Genomic DNA, 21,281 nt, shown 5'->3' with positions numbered 1-21,281 from the left:
TTCCACATAAGTCTTCTACATTTACAGTTCTGAAATAAGCTTAAAAGTTATTAAAGTATGGTAACCATTTTTGGAGACACTGTTAATCTAATCTTGTGGGAAGCACTTGAAAAACCAAGTGACTGGAATTTTAGTTTATGCTATTTTTCCAAATAACTCTGTGATATTAGAGAAATTAAATTTAGCCTAGTCTCTCTAGTTAGCATACAGAATCTTTGAATCTTTCTTTTATTATTTACTCTCCATCACAGCATCTAAATTTGGTGGGTACTTTCTAGTTCAATCCAACAAATATCTAAGAGCACTTACTAGAGCAAGTATGTGGATATAGAGATCAACATGACATACTACCTATAGTAAGCATATAACTGCTAAATGAATTCATCGGTATCAATAAATCTCAAGGGGATACAATGAAAATGAAAGGGTAGGAGGCCAAATAAACTATCCCTACTTATATATTTGGTAGGCTGAGATAACTACCTCTCCTTCCAAAGCATTAAGGTGTTCTAAATAATTTACATCTCTACTGTGACACTCAGTAGTACTAAAAAGCAATGTAAAAATATTTATGTCTGGGAGACAGTGTGGGGTCACACTCTACAGGGCATTCTCTTCTTGTTTTGTAAGTATGATATCCAACAAAATTAAAGCTACAGCTTTAATGCCAACATAAAGCAGAGATTTAAGCTAATCAAGGATTACTAGTAGAGACTAATAAGTATGATATTGATAGAAAGAGTTGTAGATGTTCTCATTGTAGCTTATTATCTGAAAATTCAATGGTATTAATATCAAGCACTAAGTTGGCTTGAAGGCCTGTTGAAAAGCAGTCCAGGAAGAGCTACATTTCTTGGCTCCTGGCCTCTTACAGAAGTGTTAACTGTACCAGTTTAGTTGGCTTGGGTACTCAGAGAGCAGAATGACTCTGAAAGTTTTTCTTTTCCAACAGTTTTCATCAAGATGCTGAGTGCCTGTTCAAATAAATATTTTGGAATCTTTTCAATGCAGATTCTTTAAAAAAATATACAACCCAGCATATTTTAACTGAATTATTAGAAACATATGCTTAAAGCTTCATCTGAGAAAGCAAAAAATATAAATTATATTTCTAAATTGAACTTTAGTTGGATCTGAAAACACTTTTAAAATTAAAACTATACAGAGGACAATATTCAGAATAAAACATTTTTTGAAACTTGGGCTTTTTCTTTTGAACACAGTTTCACATGAGTGCTCCCTATCAATGTTACTTCCCATTTGAAATGTAGCTCAACTGTGCCACACTGAAAAAAAATCATAATATTTTATGTAGAAGTTATATTTGTCTCACCTTAAAAATATTTATGGTCATGCTACAGAAAAAAAATGCTTTTAACATTCAGAAAAAATTTTTTAAAATATTTTAAAATGTGACTCAAAACCCTTTATTTTCATTTAGTACACTTATAAACAAAGAAACTTTATTTCTACCTAACACCTTTTCTAGGTTCCACTCCTTAAATTCCTTAAAAATTTTTGGCTTTTAAATCTGTCTCCACCCTTCTACTGACGAGTTATGCTTCTCTGAAGTTTAATAACAATTCTATGACTCTTAAGAAGGTTCATACCCAACATGAAGACTCTTCATTTAAAACTATTCCTTTAGGGCTTCCCTGGTGGGGCAGTGGTTAAGAATCTGCCTGCCAATGCAGGGGACACGGGTTTGAGCCCTGGTCCGGGAAGATCCCACATGCGGCGGAGCAACTAAGCCCATGTGCCACAACTACTGAGCCGGCGCTCTAGAGCCCTCAAGCCACAACTGCTGAGCCCATGTGCCACAACTACTGAAGTCCACACACCTAAAGCCTGTGCTCCACAACAAGAGAAGCCATCTTAACGAGAGGCCTGCGCACCGCAACGAAGAGTAGCCCCCCTCGCCGCAACTAAAAAGAAAGCCTGCACACGGCAATGAAGGCCCAACATAGCCAAAAATAAATAACTAAATAAATTAATTAAAAAAGAAACAAACTATTGCTTTATTCACATCTTTATGGAAGCTGCAACTCTCAAACACCTGCCAGATTGGAGTAGTTTGCTAGAAAATGAAATCAAGTATTCAAAATATCTTATGCAAATAAACATGCAAAATAATGAACCCACTGTACTTGTTTCTACCTGCTTGGTAAAACACTATGTCTGTCAGGCAGCTTTTCAATAAAGACCGAAAAGAAGTTAATCAAGCCATTGTACCTAGATATTTACTGCTACAAAAAAAAAAATTGGTAACTTCTGGCTTGCCGACATGTTTCTTGCTTCCTCTGATGCCTAAATAACACCCTCTTTCACAAAAACCCTGCTCTACACTCCAACTTCACTCACTGTCTCCAACGGCTGAGCCTGTATAAGCTCTTCTCTTTCTATTATGGCTAATTAATTTATTGGTTCTCTAGTTTATTAAATATTATTTAAGTGCCAACCAAGTATTCAGCACTGTGCTAAATGTTAAATGATAAATAGGACATAGAACCTCAAGGATCATAATCTACTGGAGGAGATACATAAGTAAGCAATTCCAATCCAGAGAGAAAAACAGAAAAAGAGAGAAAGTGCTTATGAGCAATAATGGGAGTAAGAAGATTGTGTGATGCTGGGTATGTGTAGAGTACATAGAAGGGGAAACTAAACCACGTCTTGCAGACCACTGAGGAAGCTATTGTTGAGGTGAATTCTAAAAGATATAAAGGGACAGGGAACAGGAGGAAAGAAATAGTGCTTCAAAGAATGGAAAAGCATGTAGAAAGAACCCAGAAAAAGAGCACAATATATTATTTAAAACTATAAGTAGTGAGAAGAGAAGTAGTAAGAGATGAGGTAAACCTGGGTTAGTACATGGAGGACTTCACACGCCAACAAAGACATAATCCTAAAGGGTAGAACTCTGTCTCCCTTGCTGATTCCTTCTCAAACCCCCAACCCTTAAATGTCAGAGTAACCCAGAGTTTAACCCAGACATTTTCTCTTCTCTGTCTATACTCAATCTCTTGGTGGATTCATCTAGTTACATAATTTTAAATATCATGTGTACGCTGATGGCACTCAAACTATTATCTTCAGCCTGAACTCCTGATTCATATATCAAACTGCTCTCTGCTACCTCTCCCCCACCCCACCTCTAGGACTTCATTGTCTACCACACTAACCACAGTAGTTTCCTCACCATTCCCGACACACTGCAAGCATGTACCTACTTTAGGACCTTAGTTAATAATTTCAGGTATAAACAAAGGCTCTGAAGGCCTTTTCCCTAAATATCTTCATGGCTTGCTTTTTTACGTCTTTCAAGTCCTTCCTCAAGGTCCCCTTTCTCAATGAGGCATTTGGCTATGCTTGTCACCATACCTAAAATTTCAACCCCTCTTCTCTATCCTTGTCATTTCCTATATACCATCTCTGCTTTTCTACCTTACATTTTCTCTTTAGCATTTATACTACCTAGCATAATACATACTTTTTATTTATTATTGATTACCTCCAGTAAATATAAGTTTCATGAGGGCAGGGATTTTTGTCAATTTGGCCACTACTATATTCCCAAGGCCTAGAATAGTACCTGGCATATCATAGGAGCTCAATAAAATGTGGTGAATAAATGTATTTTGAAATAATTTTAGACTCATACAGAAGTTGAAAAAATAGTACAAAGAGCTCCCATATATACTTCATGCAGGTTCCCCCCAATGATGATATCTTATATAACCATAGTATGATCATCAAAACTTGTATTGCTTTTATAATCAGAAAAAAAGTTAATAAAAAATTATAAGAAAAAAAATTATAAGGATAATGCTTTGAACTTCTCTTTAGTTAAAAATTTTTTTTAATAAATATCTGGGGGAGAAATGATGGAGGCAATAATCAAAAGTATCAAATGCTATAAAAAATGAGAAGCAGCAACCTATAAGAAAATCAATTTATTGTGGTATCCTCAAGCAAATTAAAGACTTTTTCAGGGTTAGAAAATGACTGTCAAGTGCTACTGCTAAGTCAAATGAGATGAGGACTAGTCGATGAAATGACCACGGGTAACCTGCATGTGAGCAGTTTCAGTGGAGTGGTTAGAACAAGCTTGTCTGAACTGGGTTCAAGAGAAAAATGTGGTACGGTGAGCACAGATAATCCTTGCAAGGAGTTTTCCGTAAAGAGGAAAGAGAGCAATGAAATGGTAGCTGAAGAGGTAAGTTTAAGTACTATAGGAAATATTTTAAAAGAATAAAAAATATAAAAATCACCTATAATCCCACAACCAGTAATCATTAATAACATTTTACCAACCTCAATCTCTTGGAAAAAAATAGAATGAGATACCACTATATGTTCATCAGAATGGTGAAAATTTAACAATCTCGCAATATCAAGCAAGAGTAGGAGATAGAGCGATGGAAACTCTAGTGGGAATGTAAGTTGGTATAATACCTATGGAAAACAGTCTGGCACTATCCAGTGAAGTTGAATATACACATACACTACCGCCAAGCAAATCCACTCCCAGGTATATATCATAGAAAAGTTCTTGCATATGTATACCAGGAGACACATATATTAATGTTTATAGAAGCATTCTTTGTAGGAGCCCTACACTGGAAACACCCCATATGTTCTAAAGTAGAATGGATAAATATACTGCAGATACTTACAGAATAAGATGCTAGAAACCACTGGCAATGAAAGTAGAGTTATATACAACTTGGATGAAAATTATAATGCTAAACAAAAGCCACAAAAGAATACATACAGTGTGATCTCATTTACATGAGATGCAAAAACAGGTAAAGCTGAATTCAGTATTTAGGGATACACAGACAATAAATTATAAAGAAAAGTAGGAAAGTGATCACACAGATGTCATGAGAGTGATTACCTGTAGGGAGGAAGAGGGATGTGCTTGGTGAAGGACACAAGGGGAACTTCTGGGGTGCAGCTAATTTCTAGACCTTGTTGTTGGTTGGATGGGTGTTGGCTTTATTATTTTTTTAAATTGAACATATGTATCATGCACTCTTCTGTATATATGATATATCATGTGGTAAAAAGAACTTTAAAAACAAATCTTAAAGTAACATATTCTTTCAAAATTTAGTAATGAGACCAAGAGGGATTGAAAAAATTTTGTGTACCATACAGAAATTTGCTGGTTATCTTGTTGCAAAATATCTTAAAAATTTGTCAAACTTAAGTACGAATTAGCTACTTTTCTTCTATAAAAAGACAACTGTTCCAAATTTGACCTCTTCTATGATGACTTGTGGCCATCAACAGTATGCTACATAAGTACACAGCAGGTATCAAAAACCAAAATAGCCGCCCATGTATCTAACCTATCTCCCTTCAAGGTAAAGATATTTTAACAATGACTGAGAAAGCAGTTGCTCTTTAAAAAACTCACAATATACAGAGAATATTCTGATAATGGATGTTTAAAACTGTTTCCATTGTTACATGATTTTATTGTTCAAAATAATGTCTGTCACCAATAAAAACTCAAAACTGCAGTTTTATAGACATGGAATAATTGGTCGAGAAAAACAAGGACATTCCTGAAGTACCGTATTTAGCTCCCCTCCAATGGAGCTTTCAGACCAGCTAGGCAGCTCCTGCATTCTGGCCAGAAGCCACTGGGTTGTAACAGTTTTGATTTTAATCCCAGTTAACCTGGGAAGGATGATTCTATTAATTTCTCCCCTTCCCCGAGCAAAGAGATCAGCTGCTTTCTGAAGGCTCTCTCTAAATCAATGCTTTTTTTTTTTTGAAGCAGAGGAGAGGTCGGAGGATAGACTGGAGAGAGAACCAAGAAAGGTGAACAAAGCTACTGGCTGTTTCCAAATTAACAGTTTTAAGCCAGTAAAGATAGGAGTATTTTGGACTTTAAAAATAACATGGGATACCAGAATACACAAACTAGCACAGCAATCACTAAATGTAAGAACTAAGTCATATCAGTGAGGATAAATTTAACCAGGCAAATTTCAACAAAAACTTCCACATAATTGTAGGATGAGCAGAAATGAATTTCAAATCAGCTTGAATTACTATTGTGGCAAGGTGTTATAAGAGTTTCAAAAATAATGAAGCATATTCTATTGTTACTGTTAATATTATAAAGTGAAAACAGAAGTTTTAATGTATTGTTAATAGATAAAATTTTAAAGTTAATTTTATCAAGATCATTACATCTTATAATTTAAAATTTTCTATTTTTATGTTTTATAATATACATCATTGATAAGTATAGAAGTACATGTATATAATTTGCAAACGAACACACATACACACACATAAATATATACAGTCCCAAAGTTTTAGGTTGTTATTATTTTTTTAACTGATGAGGATGATATGAAAAAAGTAAATGTTAATAAACACCTATTTGAAGGTTACGGGTTCTTTATTTTAGAATTCTAAGCTGTTACTAAGCCATGAATAGACATCTTCATTAATGACATATGGACAAAGAACTTGACCTGAATATTAATTCTCAGGCCTAATTAAACTATATGTTTAATTAAATGCAGATTCTGCTAAGAATGAAGTTAAAAATTCTTTCAATGCAATTCATGCTTTCAAATTTTGGTTTTTAAAAACACATAAATTGTTTTAATTCTACTGTCCTAAAAACAAACAATCTCTTCTTTCATGGTTACGAAATGATCAGTAACAGAAATGCAAGGTTTTTTTTGTTTGTTTTGTTTTTAGTATCAGCACAGGAATGAGGCTAGAAGAATTATATAAACATCAGGAACTTTCAACAAAGTTAAGATGCTAGAAGCACCTGTAAGTAAATACAAACCTAACAGTTCTTTAGTTTTTCACTGGGTTGATATACCACAGTAACATCAGCAGCATCACCACATCCTATCTTCTATCTAGACAACGCAGTTCCAATGGGACATACTGACTGACATTCCGCAAAGGAAGATTAACAACACTTCAGTAGAAATTATAATTAAGATAGACTTAAGTTTATACTTAGTTATAAATAATTATATTAATTATAAACAAATAAATTACAGAGACACTGTAGGCTTCAACCTGCAATGTCATGCCATTACTACTCTCCTTCTTACACAAATCTACCAAAAGCATTTCTGGAAAAGAAATGAAATTTCTAGTTTCAAAACCTAGTTATTCCCCATTAAAAAGAAAAAAAAAAAATAGGGAAGAAAATTGCCAGGCCAGCATTTTAACTAAAATTTCCTCAAAAACTTGAAACGTGGGCTTCCCTGGTGGCACAGCAGTTGAGGGTCCGCCTGCCGATGCAGGGGACACAGCTTCGTACCCCAGTCCGGGAAGATCCCACATGCCGCGGAGCGGCTGGGCCCGTGAGCCATGGCCGCTGAGCCTGCACGTCCGGAGCCTGTGCTCTGCAGCGGGAGAGGCCACAACAGTGAGAGGCCCGCGTACCATAAAAAACAAAACAAAACAAACAAAAAAACTTGAAACGTAATGAAAGAAGGTAAATATTTCATTAAGTATATATATTAAGATGAATCTTATTTTTAATATATACATGTGATTCTTCGGATGAACACTAAAATTGCTTTCTTCATTATCTTCATTCTGTTATCTAGACACTGAAAACACAAAAACCAAAATTCATCTACTCTTTAAACGGACTACCAAAGAAAAAGAGCCTCTTTCTTATTCTTCTTCTATAACTTAAGAAAGGGATACTAATTATCACACCTTAGAAGTCTTTATCATGGCTCCCAAGAAAGGTAAACGGGCTAAGAGAACTTCTGCTTTGCCACTGGAAAGACAGCAACAAATCGTCTACACAAACTGGCCTTTCAGGTGACCATGGCTGTATTTTCAACCCAGACGGCAAACGCTGTAGTAGTCGTTGGTTGTATGGCATGTTACTCTGCAAACCAATCCCAAAATAACAGAATAGACTGATAAAGGCAAGAGTCCAACGTGAAACCTGCTGCCAACTGGCTCTTACCAACTTTTACATATAGGAAAGTTTCATGAACAAAATATAAGATGTTTTAGTAAAAAAGAAAATAAACAGTGCTAGAAAGGGGATTTTGAAACAGGAACTTTCACATATTGCTGGTAGGAGTATAAAGTGGCACAACCTTTCTAGAAAACAATTTGGCTATATATATCAAGAACCTTAATTGTGCTTTACATCCTTTTATTCTAATAATTATACTTTTGACAGTCTATCAGAAGGAATCAAAATATGGTTTAAATACGATATGTAGAAAGCTGCTAATCAAAGCATCATTTAAAATAATTAAAATTGTAAACAGCTTAATAAAACATTAAGTGGTTAAACATTGTTAAATTATAATATATTTAAATAATACATATTTATTTAAAATGATATTCAGAAAGAATATGGAAAATTGCTTACAGCTTTTTGGGACATGTCAGTGATTCTTAAGAATAATTTTTATTGTAAAACTTTTTACTATTCCTTGAAACCTGGTACTTTCCCCTTATTTATCACTCCAAGCTTCAGTCACTATCTCTACAGTTTATGGCAGTTAAAATCCCTGGATGACCTTGCCAAAGAACTCTAGGCTTGCTGCAAGGGCATGAGGTTCAGGGGGAGGCTGGAGATTGTTTTGTTGTCCAAAAGGCTACTTTGATTAGAACAACTTCATTAAAAGCAACTGTGAGGGTGGAGTGAAATTAAGGTGAGTGGGCCTCACTTTTTTAACTTCTCTAAAAGCAAGGCAAGAGGTATCCCTAGGGGTCACAGCAGTAGGAAGTACCAGTCCCTATGGTTGCTTACACCTGAGTCCAGAGTCTCTCCTTGCAGACTAGAGGTTGGTAGTCATGGACAGATAGGAGAAATCTGGTCCATGGCCTGTTTTCATAAAGTTTTATTGGAACACAGCAAGGCCTGTGTGATTGCGTGTTAGCTATGGCTGCTTTCACTCCACAATGGCAAAATTGAGTCCATATGCCCACAAAGCCTAAAATATTTACTATCTGGCTCTTTACAGAAAGAAAAGTTTGCTGACTCCTGCCCGAGACCACTGAATGTTCTTACACAGAGCAATGCCTGCACCAAACCCCCCAAAGCACCTAGCCATCAGTACCACAGAGGACCTCATTCTACTCCTGGCTGAGCTTAACCATACCCTACAGCATAGTTACTCACTGGGATATGATCCCATGGGTTCTTTGTAATGCTGGATCAGGACGGGTTAAATCAGTATTTTTTTCCTAATGAACATTGAGTACTAAGTTAAAAAGAAAAAAATATATATGTGTGTACGTTTGTATACATACATAACAAGTCAAATATTTATAACCCCTCATCATAGTGATTCCCCCCCTTTTTGTTTGCTGAGTGTCTATCTCCTTCCCCAAAGTGTCTGGCACCAAAAAAGAGCTTAGTGAATGTTTACTGACAAAAGGAAGGAATAGAAGAACAAAAGGAAGGGAGGAAGGAAGTAGAGAGGGAAGGACAGAAGCAGAGAACGAGAGCAGCAGGTAGGCAGGCAGGCTGGCAACTTGGGAATAGCTTACAGATGTAACAACAGCACTCAACAGAAATTTAAACTGAAAAAGTAGCACATTAAGTTGTATATAGTATATGGGCTCATAAAATATCATAGAAAAGGATAGAAAAAAATATACTAAAATGTTTTAACAACACTTGCCTCTATGTGACGGGAATATATTTCTTTATGCTTTTTTTCCAGAACATTCTCTATACAAGAACAAAACAAAATAACAAAACAACACATCCCCTAAGTAGAGAAAAAAGATAATTTGTGTCATCCTATAGAAGCACAGGTGATTTAAACATTGTTTCTAATAAAATGGGCTTTTCATTTTGTATATACTATTTTTATCCTAAATTATAGGAATGCTCTATTTTCTGAATAACTTTTTTCTCATTATAAAAGTAGTACATTGTTTATGTTGAGGATAATATAGAAGTTATAGAAGAAAATAAAAACCACCCATTAGAAATAATCAGTTAACATTCTAGTATATTTTCAAATGAGTGTAGACCCACATACGTGCACACAGGTGCACACACGTGAAATTACTTTTACTTGTTTTTGAACTTTACATAAAGTGGAATCACACAATATGTATTTTTCTGTCTAGCTTCTTTTGCCAACGTTATCTTTCTGAGATTCATCCATATTCTTGTGTGCAGCTGTAGACTGTTAATTTTCATAGCTGTGTAATATTCCATTACATGAAAATACAATTTATTTAACCATTGCTGGTTGGTGGGTATCTGGGTTGTTTCCAGTTTGGCACTCCTATGAATAACTCACAGTCTATATTTTTGTACATGGCTCTTGGTGAAATGTGCACACATTTCTACTGATTATAAACAGCGTATACTCAATGTTAGCAGATAATTACAAACCCTTTTCCAAAGTGATTATGCTAATTTACACTTACTCTAGTATTGTATAATCATTCCCATTGTTCTACATCCTTGCCTTGATTTGTTTTCATCATTGATTGATTTCTTACCTTAGGTTATTGTTTTTTGTTTTTTAGTTTTTAGTTTCAGATTTTCCATTATTTTTTTATTCAATAAATATTTTCCATGAATTTGGTCCTTTTTCACATTTCTAGCTAGTGCCAAAATTCTCAACCTTATTTCAATTTCCCTGAACATATTAAACATAGTCTTTAAAAAGTCTGTTTCTGAAAACTCCATTAACTGGATCATCTGTCAGTCTTTATTGTGTATCAAGTCTCTTAATTTCTAATCATGTTGTCTCATCTTCTCTATGCCTAGCTATTTTTGATTAAGTACCTGGCATAATACTTAATAGAATTCTAGTATACAGAAAACAGTATAAAAAAGTTGAAGCCTAGAATAATATTATTTTCTTTAGAAAGGGTTTACATTTGCTTTTGGGAGCCAATTTGAGACACTTAGCAGTCCTAGATTACCTTAATCCAGTTTTATGGATTGAGATGAGTTAAAGTTGAGCTACAGTCCCTGAAAGAAGCCCATTCTATTTTCAGTTCACTCATATTTCTAGGCTTATAGACCTTAGGGCTTCCAACCTAAAGTTTGCATGGGGCCTACCTACTATTAGTGAACCCTGAATTCCAGTTTTTCTCCCTCTAGCCTTGTAAAGCTATTGAAAGCTCTGTCAATTTAATAGCCATTCAGCTAATAAACTGGAATTGGCAGATACCCTTGAGGAAATGCTGGACTCCCCTTTCTTTGTTTCCTCCTTCTTCTTGATCTAGACCCCATGATTCTTCATTGTTTTATCAGTTCTCCCATGTCTTTAGGCAGATTAAAAAAAATTTTTTTGGTCAGTTTTTCCAGTTATTCTTAGCAAGATGGTTGGTCCAAATTCCTTAATCTGTCCTTGTTGGAAGCAGAAATCCCCCATGTCCTCTTTAATTAAAAAAAAATTATTAAGATATTAATTCACATACCATAAAATTTACCCACTTAAAATGTACAATTCAATAGTTTTTAGAACATTTATGGAGTTGTGCTTCCATCACCATAATCAATTTTTGTTTTTTTCAGCTCTGCCATGAGGCATACAGGATCTTAGTTCCCTGACCAGGGATCGAACCCATGCCCCGTGCAGTGGAAGCAGGGAGTCTTAACCATTGGACCGCCAGGGAAGTCCCACCATAATCAATTTTAGAACACTTTCATCACCCCCAAAAGAAATCCTGGACTCCATTATCCCCTCTCTTCAGCCCCTGGCAGCCATTAATCTGCTTTCGGTCTCTATGACTTTACCTAATTTAAATAGTTCATATAAGTTGAATCATACAATATGTGTGTTTTGTTGTGTGGCCTCTTTCACATAGCATGGTTTCAAGGTTCATACATGTTGTAGCATATACTGATATTTTAATTCTTTTTTACAGTCAAATAATATTCTGTTGTATGGATACATCACATTTGGTTTATACATATATCAATTGAAGGACATTTGGATTGTTTCCACTTTTGGCTATTATAAATGTTATGGAATTTTTTAATATTTGTGTGGACATATGTTTTCAATTCTCTTGGGTATATACCTAGGGGTGGAATTGTTAGGTCTAATGATAATTCTATATTTAACATTTTTAAGAATTATCAAACTGTTTTACAAAAGTGGCTATACCAAAAAAAAAAAAAGAGTGGCTATACCAGTTGCAAAAGGAGTCACGGGTATGAAATGAATAGTATGGGGAATATAGTCAGTGTAATATCTTTGTATGGTGACAGATTGTAACTGAACTTATCGTGGTGATCATTTAAAAATGTACAGAAATATCAAATCACTATGTTGTGTAATGGGAACTAACATAGTGTTGTATGTCAATTATACTTCAAAAACAAACAAATTCATAGAAAAAGAGACCAGATTTGTGGTTACCAGAGGCAGGGTGAGGGTGGGGAATGCATGAAGGCAGTGAAAACCTACAAACTTTCAGTTACAAGATAAATAACTACTAGTGATGTAATGTACAACATGATAAATATAGTTAACATTTCTGTGTGTTACAGATGAAAGTTGTTAAGAGAGTAAATCCTAAGAGTTCTCATGATAAGGAAAAATTTTTTTTTCTATTTTTTAAAGTTTGTATCTATATGAGATGGTGGATGTACACTAAACTTATTGTGATAATCATTTCATAATGTATGTAACTCAACTCATTATGGTGTATACCTTAAACTTATACAATGCTGGATGTCAATTATATCTCAAAAAAACTGGAAGGAAAAGAGAGTGGCCATACCATGTTTCAAACCCGCTTGCAACGTTTAAGGACCATGCCCTCTTTTTAAGCAATTATTTTTAACACCCAAATTTACTAGCCTTAATAAAATAGACCAATTATTCCTCAATAAAGCTGAAATAAATAAAATAGAAAATATACATAAAAATAGGGACTTCGCTGGTGGCTCCGTGCTTAAGAATCTGCCTGCCAATGCAGGGGACACAGGTTCGATCCCTGGTCCGGGAAGATCCCACATGCTGTGGAGCAACTAAGCCCGTGCGCCACAACTACTGAGCCTGTGTGCTGCAACTACTAAAGCCCATGCACCTGGAGCCCATGCTCTGCAACAAGAGAAGCCACTGCAATGAGAAGCCTGCACCCCCGCTCCCCACAACTAGAGAAAGCCCGTGTGCTGCAACGAAGATCCAACGCAGCCATCAATCAATCAATCAATCAATCAATAAGAAAAGTAATAAAAAATAAAAATAATTCTCTAACTATAATAAAGGAGAAACAAAATAAAAGTAATATAATAAATTAACATAAATTTTAATATGTAAGTTGTAGGGCATAACAACAGAGAATGAACACCAATGCCTACATCAATTTATAAAGAATAAGACAGGATTTAAGAGAAGATTAAGCTATTCTACAGAAGAAGTATAAGAAAATAAAAAATCAGAGGTATTGGTAGATATAAAAACTTGTGTTAGAATAAACAAGTCATATATGAATTTGAGGAAATGCAAATTTCAATTTGATGAAATTCAAATTCAAATACGAGATATGAATTGTTGGAATTCAAATTCAAATTTGAGACAAATAACCTTAATTGTAGTGAGAACATGCCAAGATAAATTATAAACTAACTGAAATAGAAAAAATGAGGAAGTGTGATGCTGTTGCAATGAATCAGGCTTTTTAAATTAAGTATAGCACCAAAGTAATTTTCTATGTTACTGTATAGAAAACATATTTCCTCAGTTAAAATATTGAGGCATTCACTTATCTCTTAATATTTAAAAGATCTTGGAAACCATACCTTGTGACAAAGAAATACAAAACAGATTGCAAGAAGAAATCTTAAAAAAAGAAGCCATAGAAAAAATATGTAATAGACTTTTGGAGACAATTTCAAACTAAGACTAAAAATTAATAGGCAAGCCAAAGATACATAATCTCAGTATGTTATTTTTACATCCCTTATCTATTTTACAACCCTTATCTTTGGGTTACAGTCATCCATTAGGCTTTTAACAAGATCCATAAATTTCATGCACTTCCATAATTTTAAAATACTTGATTTTAAGTCTTTGTTAAAAGGAGTTTCAGTTTTCTTATTGTACACTTGCAATTGGTTTCATTGCTTTTGCAGTAATAGTATAATTACTTGTGAAAGGAAAATCCAAATGGAGTTGGTATTGCTGAGAGCTCTCTAAAATGGAGCTGGGAAGCCATTAAGGAATTGTGACTTATGCATGTCTCAGCCTGGATGGAGTGTGACCTTTTGACCTTACAAGCAAGTCATCCAGAACATATGCCAGAAACTCAAGATACTTATTGGATCCTTACCCTAAAATAACTAGTGACAGTCTATCTACCTGTAGGACCCCTATCCTAAAACAACTTGTGATTCCTTAAGGATAAATCACAATCCTTCCCAGGCAATTTTTAACAACCTCGTGGCTTTTTGTCTTCATAAGCCCCTGACTCTCTCTTCCTCAGAACACTCTTTCAGGATTACTCAAATCTGTGTCTCCCGAATTGTAATTTTAAGACCCCCCCCCAATAAACTCTTTTCTTATTTGCAGCCCCCTGCATTATTATTATTATTTTTTTTGGTTTACACACTAAAAGACTTTTCAACTATATACTTGGAGATGTTATAATACTGAGTAGACACAGAAAGATGCTAGCCCAACTCTTCATACCCTTTCCTCCCAACAAAACACACTTGATTGGTGCTAATGAGCACCAGTCAAACTCATTAGGCTCCCTCTTTCTTCAGGCTTTTCCAAATGTCAATGAGGGAGGAAGAAAGGGAAGAAAATAAAGCATTAGTTTAGAGGCAACGAAGGAAACAGCAAAATCAGACAGACCAGAGAGAATAAGGAAAGAAATGGAAGCAACTCAGGCAAGCAGATATGGATACAAAAGGATAGTTAAGCAAACAAAGACATCTGGAAAGAGAGACAGAAGTAAAAGAACCTATGAACTTGAGAGAATAAAAAGGTTCTGATGGGACTAGAAATAAGATACCATTCTAACAAAGTCCATAGTTAGATTTATTTATTTATTTATTTAAATTAATTTATTCTTGGCTGCATAGGGTCTTCATTGTTGTGCGCAGGCTTTCTCTAGTTGTGGTGAGAGGGGGCTACTCTTCATTGCGGTGCGCTGGCTTCTCACTGTGGTGGCCTCTCCCGCTGCAGAGCATGGGCTCTAGGCACATGGGCTTCAGTAGTTGTGGCACGCAGGCTCTAGAGCGCAGGCTCAGTAGTTGTGGCGCACGAGCTTAGTTGCTCCGCGGCATGTGGGATCTTCCCGGACCAGGGCTCAAACCCGTGTCCCCTGCATTGGCAGGATTCTTAACCAGTGCACCACCAGGGAAGTCCCTTTAGTTACATTTAAAGCATCTCTGAAACCATGGCCAGGGTTGCCCTCTTCAAGCATTTAGCAAAAAGAGTTCCACTGGAGAAAAATAATGGTGGAGAGTGGGGAGAAGAGAGGTTAGAGAAGTGGACTAAAAAGGGAGAGAAAAGAGGAGAGGGAAGAGAGTAGGGAGAAAAGGAGGAAGGAGAGGGAAGGGTACAGAAGTTGTAATACAATCAGCAAGTTGGTATCAGCTCCATGGCACTGATAAATGGTTAAGGGCCCTGGCCCTGTCTATTTAACATGGATGGCAAGTTCCTCAAAATGCAATTTATGCAGCTCTGGAAACCAACCCTCCTGGGAAAACTATTTTTCTAGGTCTGTATAAATCCTCAACTATGAAACCACCAAGCCTCAATAATCACTGTTATTGGTCCAGGGCACATTAATAGATAAACTCTTCACTTTGTTTTGTGCCCCCCGACCCAGGACCACAAATACCAAAAAGAATCAATTCAGGCTGCTATTCAGTGACAGTATTATTGACAGATGAAAGTGAGAGAGGCCAGTTTACAGATGTGTAGACAAGTAGACACTCTAAAAAAAAAAAATAGGGGTCATAAGCATGCTTAGTATGTTTGAAGGGCACCCAGAACTGCCTATTTTCAATGTCTACCCCTACCCCACTGGCTTACCAGAGTACTTGAAATGTTATCAATTAGAAAAATCTAACCTTTAGGTTAGGCTTTTATTTTATTTATTTATTTATTTTATATAAATTTATTTAATTTTGGCTGCGTTGGGTCTTCGTTGCTGCGCATGGGCTTTCTCTAGCTGCAGAGAGGGGGGCTACTCTTCGTTGTGGTGCATGGGCTTCTCATTGTGGTAGCTTCTCTTGTTGCAGAGTACGGGCTCTAGGCACTTGGGCTTCAGTACTTGTGGTGTGTGGGCTCAGTAGTTGTGGCTCATGGTCTCTAGAGCACAGGCTCAGTAGTTGTGGTGCACGGGCTTAGTTGCTCCGCGGCATGTGGGATCTTCCCGGACCAGGGCTGGAACCCATGTCCTCTTCATTGGCAGGCGGATTCTTAACCACCGCACCACCAGGGAAGCCCTAGGTTAGGCTTTTATATTCTAGGATTCTCCTTATTAAAATGCAAACAGCCATGGAAAAGTAATAGACTAGGTCTTTGACACATCAGATTGTTTGCCATCGTAACACCTAAACAGACAAGAGAGCCCTGCACGAATAGGACAGATAAGCACTAGTGAATAAGGGGAGGAAGAAAAAGTATAATTTACAAAGCACTGTCTAGAGGAAATTTTTGAGTGAATTCCCTGAGAAAAACTGGGCACATAGAGAGGAGTAAGAAAGCCCTAGGTCCTGGGAAAAAAGGAAGAGGAAACAGAGTTTGAGAAAATGGAAAAGGGAAGCGCAAAGCCAAATTAACCACTTCACAATTTGGTTTCAGGCTGGCTGGAGTGGTCAACTCCCAAAGGTCATAATCCCAGAGCAGCAGCAAAGCATGAAGCAATCCTGAACACCAGGTCTAATATTTGGTTACCAGGAAGTCTGGGAAAAGCAGGAAAACAATCTCTAAGACCAGTGATTGCCAATGGAATATTATCAAATACAGTATAGCAGATTTCTAAACCTTCCTGTCCTGCCACCCACATTCCTCACTCCACCCCAAACCAGGTAAAAAAAACTAATAGGGGAGGGGAGGGGAGGAGAGGGGAGTGGAGGCATGCAGAGGGAAAAGTGGATTTGTGCAGTTTGCAAAAGTTCCCCAAATAATCCAAATAATTATGACATGTATCATTCCTCTACAGTGACAAGCTCCTTCTTCCACCTAAGTCTAATTAGACCCCACGTCCAACAAAATGATAAGCAGGTCCAGCACGTTATCTTTTAGTCCAAAGCAGTTCTTAAAATTCTTATATTTGAACCGAAACATGATTTTGACTGCCACCTAGTGGAAGAGATAAAGTCAACCACAAACTAAACTGAGGATAAGCAATCTATCTAAAAGTATCAAATGTTGTTCTTTATATTCTAACAGTCTAAGACAGTTTCCAAAAGTGTGGTTATATGTAAGATGATTTTAGGTAGCACAAGGATAAACGCTATTTTAACTACTCGGTATTTACTGCAATGCATATTAGAAAAAAGTATAAACAATACTTCATCATTTCACGAATACATGAAGATGAGGTTAAATTAACCCTAATTTTTCAAAGTTAATAAATTTTAAAAAATATTAAATTATAATATTACACAGGTGGTACTGGGATATCACCAAAGTCATAAGGTGACACTAAAATGACTGAAGTTTTGGAAATAGTTGTCTAAGTTGGTTCTTCTAATTGAAGACACTTTTCCCTCACTGTGTCTGAGATTTATGTATATAAAGTGAAATAACAGTGTTTTAAGGTACTCCTGTTTTTTCCTCATCAAATAAGTTTCTGAAATTATTTCACAAGCAAATTAGCATTCAATACTGCTAAACCCCTATAAATATTTGCCTTCCTTAAAACATGCTTACCTAGATAGTTATCCTGATTGAAAATAGTTGATTCCCTCTTATTTTGACAAGTTTCATTATAGAAAATATATTTCCATTTAACCTACACGGTTAAACAAATTCTCAGAGAACTGTTTGAACTCCTGCCAACCTACTGCAGTGGAATACACTTTAATGACCTATGTTCTGTTGTCACAGTGGTCAATTATTTATCATAGAACTTAGAGTTTTCAAGAAAATCCTGAGCATTTAATCAGCATTCATTTGTCCTTGTATTCACTGATATTGGAACATATAAGTGAAAATTACAAGATTCATTTCATTATCTTCTCTGATGGCCACATTAAATGACAAAGATAAATTTCTCATGTAATAAATTTCACACTGTTCTAGCTGCAAAAAAGACTACAAAATTAAGTATCTGGAAAATGGAAATGGGATTATCTAGACTAGCTTAAACCAATCCTCCTTCATCTCCTGGATTGGAAACTACTTCGACCCTTAACACAGTTAGGCTTCCGCTAGCAAAGAGGTGGGGTTGTTGAATAGTTGGGCATTTACCGAATAGTAATCTGCCACACATCCCACCTCAAGCACTCAGTTTCCTTCTGAGGAGGCAACCACTCTTACAGTTTCCTATTTATTCCCCCAGAGTCATTTATACATATTTGCATAATATATAACTTGTTGATGTTGTTTTTACCCAAATGGTAGTATACTATATACACTGCTCTGCACTTCACTTTTTTCATTTAACAAAATAAGTTGAAGACTTGTTCCATTTTGATATGTAATAAAGCCACTTCCTTCTTTTCAATGGGTGAAAAATATTCCATTGTATCAATGTGCCATAATTTATTTATCCAGTCCTATAAGACATTTTAGTTGTTTTCAATCTTTTGCTATTATAAAAAATAGTGCATTAAACAACCTTGTGCATATATTATTTGACATTGCAAATTAATGCTTAGAAATGAAATTGTTGGGCCATGTAAACTTTGGAATTGGTTGCTGGCATGTTTTTTTGGTGAGGGGCAGATCACATTAATTTTATGGATTAAAATTTAAAGAGCATGACATTCTATTTTAGAGTCTTCCCTACTGAGACCAGTATATGCCTTTTTGTTACATGTCTTATCTTATTAATTCTAATATGCACATTTAATCATTTCTAAAATATGGATGCATCTCATAATCCAGGACATCTTTTAATCACTGTCAGCCAGGGGGCAGCCATGAAAGTAATTATTTCTGGTGGCACAACAGGTAACTGTCACCTGTGATCGTTTTAGTCATCAAACCATTTAGGGACCATTTAAAGAAGAAATGTGAGCCACAGTGTTTAGAAAGCTTTCTGTGACACCTTCTGGTAAGATCAGGAAAGTGCAAGCATCAAAACTAAAAAGAGTCAGTGACTAGGAAGAAAATTCTTTCAAGAAATGTCACACTATCAATGTTCTCAGTGATACTAAGGACAATTTTGGGTGGGCAGGAAAAAAACACTGATTTTGATGACTGCAAGTCAAAAAGTGATTCAGAAGAATCAGACTCTATATGCGAAGAATCAGATTTGTAATATCTTTTTTTTTTTTTTTTTTTTTTTTTTTTTTTTTTGCTGTACGCGGGCCTCTCACTGCTGTGGCCTCTCCCGTTGCGGAGCACAGGCTCCGGACACACAGGCTCCGCGGCCATGGCTCGCGGGCCCAGCCGCTCCGCGGCATGTGGGATCTTCCGGGATCGGGGCACGAACCCGTGTCCCCTGCATCGGCAGGCGGACTCTCAACCACTGCGCCACCAGGGAAGCCCCCAGATTTGTAATATCTTAACTGATATATTTTGTTTATGTTTTAATTTTTATAATTACAAGAGTTCTCCTAGTATCAAAATAAAATTCTAAGTGCAAAGAAATTGTTGCATCAGAGGTATGGGTAGCAGTTTATGTTAGTATTATATTAACAACAACAACAACAACACGGACTTCCCTGGTGGCGCAGTGGTTAAGACTCTGCGCTCCCAATGCAGGGGGCCCAGGTTCGATCCCTGGTCAGGGAACTAGATCCCACATGCATGCCGCAACTAAGAGTCTGCATGCCACAACTAAGGAGCCCACCTGCCGCAACAAAGGTGTGGCGAAACCAAATAAATAATAAATAAATAAATAAATAGTTTAAAAAGAAAAAAAAAGCAGCATAACTTATAATCAGCATCTCAGATTTGAAGAAATACTCTACATGCTATTTTAGGTTTCTCAGTAGTATTTTAAAGTTTCTCTCATATAGATTTTGCACATCTTTAAGGCTATTCCTATGTATTTTATCTTTTTCTTCATTATATTTTCTCATCAGAATGCTATTTATTTTTGCCTGTTTTGTAAACAACCACGTTACTGAATTGTCTTATTATTTATAATAATTTTTCAGTGGATTCTTCTGGGTTTTCCAGGTACGCAATGAAATAAATTTTAAACTCTAATTATCTTAAACTATCTGCTGGAATTTAAGCTCAATGAAGGTAAGGATTACGTATTACTTTTACTGTTCTATCCCCAGCACCTCGCATATTACCTTGCACAAATCAGATAATCAATACATATTTGTTAAATGAGTTATATGCATCTTACTTCATAAAACTTCCCAACCACCCATGACAGACAAGTGGAGTTTAGTCTAAAAAGTCAGATATAAGTGAGAAAAGAGTATTTATATTTATTCTCTACCACATACAAACATACAGATCCTGTAAGAAATTGGATATTTTATAATCAAAGTTATATATATTTGGTTATAGTTAGTTCTATATTAATAATTAAAAACCTTAATTATAAAATAAATATTTTATTTTAAACACTTACCTTTTGGATCTTATATCTGATGAATCAAACTGGATATTCATAGGTCCAGGATTTATTTCATTATCTACCTCAGGGATGAGAAGATGGCTAGAATCACTATCCATATTTGCCATTTTTCTCAGACTCTAAGCACTGAAGAAGTCAGTCCTATAATAAATCAGAAAAGAGAAACAATTTAAAGTTTAATTTTAAAAATATTTTACTATTAATAGGTAATATATTTGCATGCATAAGAAATTGAAAAAAACACAGGAATTTGCTGAAGATATCTTAATGAGCTACATGCCTAAAATATTTATATTATCAGAAACTTGTTAAGTTGAAATGGAGTTACTGCTTATTTTTCAGCTTAGTAAAAAAGAAGCAGGGCAATCCATTTCCAGTAATAAAATACGTTAGGCTACTTGGACTCATTTTCCTGCAGAAAACAACTAAAAATACTGGATAAAATATTTTTATTATTTTTTTAATCAGAGATCTCATAGGTTCATTTTATTTTATGTTATTTATTTATTTTTTTTGTCTGCGAAATATATTAAAACTTTGCTGGTGACAGTTGGAAATCAAAACATTAAAACTTTTAACATAATAAAATA

At 35.6% G+C, this 21,281-nt stretch overlaps 1 protein-coding gene across 4 annotated transcripts in view; it reads right to left on the bottom strand.

Annotated features, from left to right (window-relative positions):
• SLC38A9 (solute carrier family 38 member 9) overlaps positions 1-21,281 on the bottom strand; it is a 100,767-nt gene that overhangs the window by 57,197 nt on the left and 22,289 nt on the right. For 3 of the 4 annotated variants that reach the window (XR_014294287.1, XM_082623784.1, XM_082623785.1), the window contains exon 2: positions 20,686-20,832. Coding sequence is in view for 2 of the 4 variants with exons in the window: in XM_082623784.1 (XP_082479910.1) it covers positions 20,686-20,798 (113 nt within the window). In the remaining 2 variants the exon portion in view is untranslated. Of the gene's footprint in view, positions 1-20,685; positions 20,833-21,281 lie in introns of those variants that run through there. The other variant, XM_082623786.1, reaches the window with a different exon arrangement.

The sequence above is a fragment of the Mesoplodon mirus genome (genome assembly GCF_964341445.2).
Source record: "Mesoplodon mirus genome assembly, chromosome: 5".
In the NCBI taxonomy this organism is placed as follows: domain Eukaryota; kingdom Metazoa; phylum Chordata; class Mammalia; order Artiodactyla; family Ziphiidae; genus Mesoplodon; species Mesoplodon mirus.
Note: the sequence above shows the minus strand (reverse complement) of the source record. Positions and strands in the feature narration are given on the sequence as shown.